The sequence below is a fragment of the Patagioenas fasciata genome, chromosome 17 (assembly GCF_037038585.1).
Source record: "Patagioenas fasciata isolate bPatFas1 chromosome 17, bPatFas1.hap1, whole genome shotgun sequence".
NCBI lineage: Eukaryota > Metazoa > Chordata > Aves > Columbiformes > Columbidae > Patagioenas > Patagioenas fasciata.
Window position 1 is genome coordinate 14,136,390 of NC_092536.1, and position 9,584 is coordinate 14,145,973.

General features: G+C 55.2%; 1 protein-coding gene across 3 annotated transcripts in view; it reads left to right on the plus strand.

The window, feature by feature from the left end:
* The window catches only part of POLE (DNA polymerase epsilon, catalytic subunit), a 29,947-nt gene extending 20,614 nt beyond the window's left edge, over window positions 1–9,333 (plus strand). The window contains exons 32-48 of one of the 3 annotated variants that reach the window (XM_065851559.2): window positions 25–165; window positions 2,428–2,581; window positions 2,667–2,773; window positions 3,596–3,772; window positions 4,185–4,408; window positions 4,528–4,748; window positions 5,079–5,283; window positions 5,714–5,887; window positions 6,110–6,235; window positions 6,732–6,864; window positions 6,979–7,171; window positions 7,273–7,404; window positions 7,512–7,705; window positions 7,902–8,102; window positions 8,388–8,513; window positions 8,638–8,727; window positions 8,950–9,333. In XM_065851559.2, the coding sequence (XP_065707631.1) occupies window positions 25–165; window positions 2,428–2,581; window positions 2,667–2,773; window positions 3,596–3,772; window positions 4,185–4,408; window positions 4,528–4,748; window positions 5,079–5,283; window positions 5,714–5,887; window positions 6,110–6,235; window positions 6,732–6,864; window positions 6,979–7,171; window positions 7,273–7,404; window positions 7,512–7,705; window positions 7,902–8,102; window positions 8,388–8,513; window positions 8,638–8,727; window positions 8,950–9,063 (2,712 nt within the window). In that variant the 3' untranslated portion in view covers window positions 9,064–9,333. Of the gene's footprint in view, window positions 1–24; window positions 166–2,427; window positions 2,582–2,666; window positions 2,774–3,595; window positions 3,773–4,184; window positions 4,409–4,527; window positions 4,749–5,078; window positions 5,284–5,713; window positions 5,888–6,109; window positions 6,236–6,731; window positions 6,865–6,975; window positions 7,172–7,272; window positions 7,405–7,511; window positions 7,706–7,901; window positions 8,103–8,387; window positions 8,514–8,637; window positions 8,728–8,949 lie in introns of those variants that run through there. The other 2 variants (XM_065851558.2, XM_065851560.2) reach the window with 2 other exon arrangements.
* Window positions 9,334–9,584: the final 251 nt, after the last annotated feature.

Genomic DNA, 9,584 nt, shown 5'->3' on the forward strand with positions numbered 1-9,584 from the left:
TAACCGTGTCCCTGGCCTCGGCAGGTCAACAGGATCCTGCCCCGCTCGAACTTGGTTTACAACCTGTATGAATACTCGGTCCCTGAAGACATGTACCAAGAGCACATCAATGAAATCAACGCAGACCTCTCTGCTCCAGACATCGAGGGAGTGTATGAGACGCAGGTAACTCCTCCAGGTGCTCGTTTTTTAGGGTTGCTGAGTGGTAGGTCATTAATCTGAGTGCCAGTGGCACAGGAGGATGCCTGGCACTTAAAAGTTCAACAGCTTGGTGCGACAACAACAATCAAAGACCTCGCATAGCAGAGTGCTAGGGAATGTACCCATGTTCATGTGGGCAGAGTATCAACACAGGGTTTGAGGCATGTCGGGAAGAGGGAGTTGCGTTTATTTGGAGTCAGGAAACTTCAGGGAAATAGGGCATTTAAGCTTCTTTGAAACCAAACCAGAACCAGCTTGCTGGTGTTTGTACCAGAAAAGATAAGGGATATTTGGAGTAAAGATGGGGGAAAACCCAACACATATGAAGGTGTACACATGTCTGGGTGCCTTGCCCTCTAAAACGAGGTAATAAAGGCTGTTATAAAAGATGAATAACATACAACTTGAAAGTTTGGGAAGAGCAAGAACGACCTAAATGAAGTTCAGTACAAAGCAATCAAGCCAAAATTAAATTTGCCAATGTTTTTAGTGCTGAAAGCCTGAAAATGAAGATGGGAAACTAGGATACCCACTTCTATTGGACACTGATTTGTTCAGCAGCTCAGAACGAGGTGACCCAAATTTAATCAAGAAGACATTGTAGTGTCAGGACTTGACCTATGTGGAAGTGGCAGAGTAGTTTGCACCGTTGTAAGCGTGCAGCTATATGTCAAAGAAAGTATAAAGGCAAGAGAGTTTGCTACTAAAATAAAAATTAGAATTATTATGGATCAAAAGTCTTTGCTGAAGTAGGACAAGCCTGATGTGAGCAGTGGTGCCATTAGCTACAAACGCTTTGTGAGATGCAAGAGGTCGCAAGGGCAAAAAGAGCATCATAAAGTTGGGAGAGTTCAGCTACTGAAGTTATTGGTACAGCCTGGAAGGTGTTGCAGTGGGGCATGACAAAAGAAATCGGTTTTAGTCACCTTGGATTTCTGCTTTTAGAAAATCTGGATAAAGGTCTCTCAAGACAAGGCACAACTCTTAGCTTAGTAAGCAGTGCCTAGAACTTACTTCAAATCACTCTGCCAAAGGGACTGGCATGTACACAAATTCATCATACCTGTAGAAGATCTTCTGGTAGCAAACCTGAGTCCTCTCCACTACCATAGTGTTATTGTAATAAGTGGGACTAGGTAAATTCAAGAAACAGCTGGCTAAGAGGAAATTAAACTTAGCAACTGAGGTACAACAAGGGGCATGAAGATGTTTTAGAGACATAAAGGAAGCGAGATGATCAAGGGTTTGCATCGTGTGTCATGCAAGGGGAGGCTGAGTGAGCTGGGACTGTTCAGCCTGGAGAGGCGGCTCTGGGGACCCTCGATGGGAGGAGTGAAGGAGGGGAGCCGGGCGCTTCCCGGGGGCCCAGGGAGAGAACGGGAGGCAGTGGGCACAAACCGGGGAAATTCTGTGTAAACATCAGAGGAAACTTCTCCTGCGAGGGTGGTTGAGTGGATTGCCCAGAGGTTTGCGGAGTTTGTGTCCTTGGGGATGCAGAGAAACCCACCTGGACACGGTCCCGGGCAAGGAAAGATCTGTCTTGATCTTTAAACACCTGCAGTGCAGTTCTGAGCATGGTCACCAAAAATGTATTGAGACTAACATAGGAGAATGACAACGAGGATGCGAGGGAGGGAACGGCTTCCTTGCAGGAGTGGGACTCGGGGACACAGGAAGGCTTCGGCTTGCTAAAGAGATCTGAAAGCGTGATGCAGTACGGGTCTGTGAAATCAAAACTGACACGAAGGAGGTGTGATTAGGCAAGGAATACTTATTGCTTCTCAGTGCTTTGGGAGTAAGTCCCACAGCAAGTCTGGAGTAGTCTTATGCAGTGGTCGAGTTTACAGCTGTAAGGTTAATAAAACAGGGGAAATCAGTGATGGATCTTCCACTGTGCCATTATCTGCTGGTTCAGATCAAGCCTTTGGGTCGAGGGAGTGCCAGAGCCGCAAGATTGCCCAGATATCCCTCCACGCATCCTCCAAAGTACCTGCTGCTGCCCTTGATGGTGGGATCGGAGGCCAGATAGGAACACACGTGACTTAAGAATTACAATACCTGTTCTGTATCTCCAGCACCGTCAAGGGTGATAATACAAACTCGTGCTGGAGACACCTCAGGTGTGTCCTACCTGTGGTTTTAACCCAGGTTGTTCTAGGTGTGAAACCCCCGAGAGGAGCTTGGTGGCTGAACATTGTTCCACCACATCTCTCCCCATCATTACAGGTGCCGCTGCTTCTCCGTGCCCTGATCCACCTGGGCTGCGTCTGCATGGTCAGCAGACAGCTTGTCAGGCACCTGGCAGGGCGAGAGGCCGAAACCTTTGACATTGAGCACCTGGAGATGCGCTCGCTGGCCCAGTTCACTTACCTGGAGCCAGGTGAGGCACCCTGGGAGAGGGGCTTGTGGGAAACCTGAGACCTGGCATCTGTGGGTACCACTGATGCTCACTGCTCTGTCCTTAGGAAGCATTCGCCACATCTACCTCTACCACAGCTCCCAGGGCAGCAAGGCACTCTTGGGCCTCTTCATCCCATCACAGCGCAAAGCTGCTGTCTTTGTGCTGGACAAGGTAAGGTGGGACTTTGGAGGCTGGGGGACTGGAGACATTGGTGGATGAAAAGCTGGACCTGAACCGGCATAGTGCACCCGCAGCCCAGAAAGCCAACAATGTCCTGGGCTGCATCCCCAGCCCCGTGAGCAGTAGCAGTGGGGGGGATCCTGCCCCTCTGCCCTGCTCTGGTGAGATCCCCCTGCAGTGCTGGTCCAGCTCTGGGTCCTCAGCACAGGACACACATGGAGCTGCTGGAGAGGGGCCAGAGGAGCCCCAGGAATGACCCGAGGCTGGAACAGCTCTGCTGGGAGGACAGGCTGAGAGAGCTGGGGTGTTCAGCTGGAGAAGAGAAGCTCTGGGGAGACCTTAGTGCGGCCTTTCTGGACTTAAAAGGGGACTGATAATGAAAGATGGGGACTGTTGCAATAGGATGAGGTCTGATAGTTTTAAGCTGAAAGAGGAGAGATTCAGGCTAGATAAACGTTTTATGATGAGGGTAGGGACACACTGGCCCAGGTTGCCCAGAGAGGTGGTGGATGCCCGATCCCTGGAGACATCCCAGGCCAGGCTGGACGGGACTCTGAGCAAACTGAGCTGGTGAAGATGTCCCTGCTCATGGCACTGTGTGACCTTTGAAGGTGCCTTCCAGTCCAAACCATTCTGTGATTTTTCCATGGGGGTCAGGCAGCAGGATGTTTCTGCACACCTTGCACATCCCTGCCACATTCCAGCAGGGCTCGGAAGGCATCTGGTGATGCGCGGAGGGGACAGAGCCCCCCAGGACTGCGTAGCCCAGGGTCCCTCTCCCTCTGGCTCTGACCTGATTCCCCTTGGGCACAGGTACGCAGCAACCAAATGCCAAATCTCACCACCCTCTTCTCGGCGGAGCGCAGCACACTGCTGGAAAAGGCAGGTGAAGAGCTGCTGCCTCCAGACAAGCACACATTCGAGGTGCGCACTGAGACTGACCCCAAGGCCATCTACAGAGCCATCCAGCGCCTGCTGCTGGGCTACAAGGTGAGATGAAGGTGCAAGGAAGGTCTCCACAGGATGTTGTCTGTGCAGGCACGTGGGAAGGGGAGGGTGCTGTGGAAGGCACTGGTGCACCAGTTCCAACAGTGCCTGCATGTAGCTGCTTGCCTGAAGATCAAGGGTGGAAGCAGATGTTGTTCAAAGTCTTTGTCTTGCTTGGGGTGGCTCACCTAGGGCAGTGCCAGCAGTGAGGTCCCCTCTGTATGTCCCTCCCATCCCTGTGCTCAGCTGCAGAGCCGGCTGCATGGAGCTGGGCGCTTCAGGAGTGCCGGGGTGTGCTGTCCCCACCATGGGGACCTGCTGCGGTGATGCGGCATCCAGCAGTGCTGGTGTCCTGCTGAGCAGAGGCGCTCGCTGGAGAGGTGCACCAGGACGTGTCCTCTTCTCCCTCACGCAGGACGAGCGCCGCGGCCCCACGCTGGTCGCTGTGCAGTCTAACTGGGACGTGAAACGGCTGGCAAGCGGGATCCCCATCATCGAGGAGTTCCCCTTGGTCCCCATCCGGCTGGTGGATGACGTCAGTTACTTGGTGCTGGACTGGCAGCGCCATGCCGCCCGCCGCATGATCCGCCACTACCTCAACCTGGACACCTGCCTCTCCCAGGCGTTCGAGATGAGCAGGTGCCCAGGGCGGCCGCGTTCCCCTGCGGCTGCCTCGTCCCTTGAGGGCATGGGCAGGGGTCCCTGTCTTCTCTGCAGCTGTGCCCACTTCAGTGACTGTTCCCCTCTCTGTGCCCCAGGTACTACCACATCCCCGTTGGGAACCTCCCCGAGGACATCTCCACCTTTGGCTCTGACCTGTTCTTCTCGCGCCACCTCCGTCGTCACAACCACTTGCTGTGGCTCTCACCCACAGCCCGCCCAGACCTGGGGGGTAAGGAGGCTGATGACAACCGCCTGGTCATGGAGTTTGATGAGAGGGCCTCTGTGGAGATAAACAACCCCGGCTGCTACTCCACAGGTGAGGAGAGAGTAGGGTGGTAGTGCTGAGCAAGGTCATCCCTGGTGCCCCTGGGACAGGTCTTTCCCAGAGACGGAAGCAGCTTGAGTGGCAGTCAGTTCTGAGCTCCTCTGCTGCAGCTTCCAGGAAAAAATGGTGGTCCCCAGAGGGTTAAGTGGGTCCAAATCTTGTTGGAAGACAAGTACCAGTCAAGACCTGTGAAAGCATCTCCCTCCTCGGTGTGGCAACACCTATGGATCATAACTGTTGACAAGCATTTGTAGCAGAGAGACGAGGGAGGGTGTCCTTGTTGGTCCTTGCCTGCCTGCTGAGAGTTGTGTTTGCTGTTAGTGTGTCTGGAGCTGGACATCCAGAGCCTGGCTGTAAACACCGTGTTGCAGTCCCACCACATAAACGACATGGAAGGATGTTCCAGCATGAGCATCAGCTTTGACGTGATTCAGCAGGCGTCTCTAGAAGACATGGTGACAGGGAACCAAGCTGCCAACATCCCGGCCAGCTACGATGAAACTGCCCTCTGCTCCAACACTTTCAGGTATGGTTATAGGAACCAGCAGGAGGTGGAGCATCTGGTCTTCATCCTGGCAGGTCCCCTCAAGGGTCCTGCTTCTCATTCTCTCCTGGCTTTAGCCTTTTTCAGATTTCTGCCAGTAATGGGGCTTATGGGTGGTCTAGATATAAATTCAGGTCTCAAGGGCAGGTCAGGCGTCTTCTCCAACAGACTTTTGAAGACCCTGGACTTAGAACTGCCTGGTGGCTCAGCCAACAGATGTGTGGGGATGTTGGAGAAGACTTTGCCCTTTCCTGTTTCTCCTTTCTTAGTGTTCCACTAGGTTATACTGTCTCCTGTGCTGAGGACTCACATGTCTCTGCTCTGGCAGAGTTCCTGCTCCGAGTCTTCCAGTGCATTGGAAAACATGTCACTGGTGGCTGGTGGGGTGATGCTGATCTCTGCTCCCTGGCAGGATCCTGAAGAGCATGGTGGTGAGCTGGGTGAAGGAAATCACGCAGTATCGCAATGTCTACGCAGACAACCAGGTCATTCACTTTTACCGCTGGCTCCGCTCTCCTTCCTCCCTGCTCTATGACCCGGCACTGCACCGCACGCTCCACAACATGATGAAGAAGCTTTTCCTGCAGTAAGTGAGACCTGGAGTGTGCCAGGCTGGTCACTCCTCTTTGCCACAGCCTCCAGAAGCGGGTGGTAGGTTAAACCTCCCGTACTGTTTGGGTGCTCCCTTGCGTGGCATTGCCAACATGCTCAACGCCTGACTGTGCTGGATCAGCATGTCCTCCACGGGTTGGATCTGCTTGGGCTTTGCCTTCCTGCCCGCTGACCCGCTCCTGTGCCTTGCCTGCAGGCTGGTGGCTGAGTTCAAGCGCCTAGGCTCTTCGGTGGTTTATGCCAACTTCAACCGGATCATTCTGTGCACCAAGAAGCGGCGCATTGAGGACGCTATCAGCTACATGGAGTACATCATCAACAGGTGGGTGGGCTTGCCAAGCCAGGCCTGGAGGTGAGCTCTCAGATGATGGAGCCAGGGCAGAGCTTGGGACCGGGAAGGAGGATGCTGATATTTTTGCCTTTTGGTGGGCCTCAGCACCCTTTTTTTTGCAAAGCTACTGAAGGGACAAGACTGCCCAGTTCTCTTGCTGTCATGCCTGGAGTAGGGATCTGTCCCTTAGCTGTCCACTGTAGGCAATATTCCAACAATACTCATAGGATTCAGTCCAGAAGGGACCTTCAGGGCAACTTGAGGTGCCCAACACTTCCTCCCCTGGCTGGCTCTCAGCACACCAGCCGTGGCACAGGCACCTCCACACAAGCACAAGGAGCCAAGACTCCCTGGGCATGGCTTCCCCTGGGTCCTCGCCAGTGGTTGGATGGGAGAGGGGAACCTTCTCCCTGCAGTGTCCCATGGAGAAGGCTCTGAACTAGGGACAGTGCCAACACTATGGGTGACTGCAGTCTCTTCCCTCCAGCATCCATTCCAAGGAGATATTCCACTCTCTGACCATCTCCTTCTCCCGCTGCTGGGAGTTCCTGCTCTGGATGGATCCAGCAAATTATGGAGGTATCAAGGGAAAAGTGGATTCACGTGTCCACTATGGGGAGGTAAGAGACGGGAAGCGCTCGTTCCCCAGGGGCAGGGTGCTGGGGGTTGAGCTGAGCGGGGAGGCATTGCCTGGGCAAGAGGAACTGCTGTGATATCTCTGGCTCCTCCAGAAGGACACCAGCAAGAGGCAAGTGTCAGAGGAGGAGGACAGCGAGGAAGAGGAGGAGGAGGAGGAGGAGGCAGTGGGGGAAGAAGAGGAGGAAGGGGAGCTGAACGTGGAGGAGCTGCTGGAGAACAACTGGAACATTGCGCAGTTCCTGCCCCAGGCCGCGTCCTGCCAGAGCTACTTCTTGATGATAGTGTCAGGTGAGCTGTCCCATGGAGGGGATAAGGTTGCTTGTGCCTGCTCAGTGCCAGGGAGAGCCTGCACTGGGGCAGTTGCTGGAGCCTTGCCCATGTCTCCCCAGCCTATATCGTGGCTGTGTACCACAGCATGAAGGAGGAGCTGCGGCGCAACGCCCCCGGGAACACCCCCATCAAGAGGAGATGCACCAGCCAGGTGTCCCAGGAGGCGCTGGGGGAGCGGGGTGCCATGCCCGGTGAGTGCCGAGCCATGGGGCAGCCCTGGTGCAGGTGGAGATCCCCCCACCTTGCTCTCCCTGTATGCCACCATATGGCTCGAGTGCTCTCTGCTCTGTCTCTCGAGGCATGATCACCTTCTCCCAGGATTACGTGGCCAATGAGCTCACCCAGAGCTTCTTCACCATCACCCAGAAGATCCAAAAGAAGATGGCTGGTTCTCGTAATGCCACTGAGCCTTCAGACATGTTCCCAGTGCTCCCTGGCTCCTACTTGCCACTCAACAACCCGGCTTTGGAGTTCATCAAATACGTTTGCAAGGTCAGCAGGATGGGCCAGGCCTCTTTTCTGAAGGTTTGCAGTCAGGGCTCAAATTCTGGTCCTTGTTGATGGCTCAGATTTGCTGCAGATTTTCTCCAGGAGTGCCCTACAGCCAGTTTGTTTTGCCCTGCATCCATATGAGGTCGTGAGGACGCTCTTCTCTTCTGGTAGGCTTACCTGCCTCCTGTTCCTGTAGGTTCTGTCTCTGGATGCCAACATAACCAACCAGGTGAACAAACTGCGTCGGGACCTGCTGCGCCTCATTGAGGTGGGCGAGTTCTCGGAAGAAGCTCAGTTTCGGGACCCTTGCCGTTCCTACGTGCTCCCTGAAGTCATCTGCAGGAACTGCAACTTCTGCAGGGACCTGGACCTCTGCAAGGACCCTGCCCTCTCCCAGGTACAGCCTCTATCCTGGGGCCACCAGAGGCCCCAGTATGGCCACGCTGCAGGCCGGTCAGTCACGTTGCTCATCTTTTCTCTTTAACCCCTTTGCTTTGCAGTTTTGCTTACTGCTCGTGAGCAACCTCACCTAAACGCCATTTTCTATTTGCCTCCTTTTCTAGCTGCTTATAACAGGTCTGAGCACCCTTGGGCTTTGGCTGATGCTCTGTCCTTTTGAGAAACCGGTTACACTGTCCCAGTGCTTGGGACTCGTGGTGCTCATCTCCCTCTTTGCCCCTAGGACGGATCGGTGCTGCCCAGCTGGGTCTGCTCCAACTGCCAAGCACAGTATGACTCCGATGCCATTGAAGCAGCTCTAGTGGAAGCCCTGCAGAAGAAGCTGATGGCCTTTGTGCTGCAGGACCTGGTGAGTGCAGGGCTTCCCCCTCTGCCTCTCCCCCTGGCTGGCTGAGGCTGGACACATTCACCCTGCCCCTGCCAGGGGGGCTTGGCCTCATCTTCTGGCCCACCTAAAACTCCTTGTCCTCCAGGTGTGCAAGAAGTGTCATGGTGTGAAGGAGACGCACATGCCCGTGTACTGCAGCTGTGCTGGAGACTTTGCCCTCACCATCTCCTCCCAGGTATACCTGCACCCTCCTGCCTCACCCAGCCCCATGCCAGCAGCTCCTGCGGGACAGCAAGGAGCCCTGTGGTGCCATTTCTTTGCCTCTTCTCTAACTGCTTGGTCCCCGGGCGCTGCTGTGCCACCGTCTGCCCCACCGGCCATGACTGCCCCCTCGGAGCCGCCCTGCCGCCCAGGGGTGCTGGGCAGCCTCCTTCCCTCCCTGTTCCCTTCTCCCCAGACGTTCATGGAGCACATCAACGTCTTCCAGAACATTGCCCGGCACTACAGCATGTCGTACCTGCTGGAAACCATTGAGTGGCTGCTGCACACCAACCCGCAGCTCCGGCAGTGAGGCCGTGGGCTGCTCCCCCTGCCTGCACCCTGCTGGTCGGGGCACTGGGGCCGTGCTCTCGTGTCCTCGGGAGAGCAGCCGTGGAGCCCAGAGAAGCTGCATGTTCCTCCTGCGATGGGGGAGGGAAGGCAGGAGCTGGGCAGGGACAGGGCTCTCCTGCCCCCAGCTGCCTGGGGCACAGGGGCTGGAACTGTGCCCTACAGGTCTATACTGGCATCTGTGTGTGGTTTTAATGTTAAATTTCTATAAATAAATGGACTGTAGAAGGCAGGTGTAGTTTTGGGGGAAGCAGGGGCTGCCTACAGCTGGAGTAATCGAGCTTTGACCAAGTACCTGTCCCCTGGCTCTCCCCTCCAGCTCACAGGGGCAGCACTGGGCCCTAATGTGACAGCAGCTCCCTGCCAGCCGGTGTGTTGGGCTGCAGCCTGTCCTTCGGTACATGGCTCTGGCCTGGCCCTGCCTCCTGCTCACCCTGGGGAAAGAGGCCCCAGGGCTGCAGCATCCCGGTGGGCACAGCACCA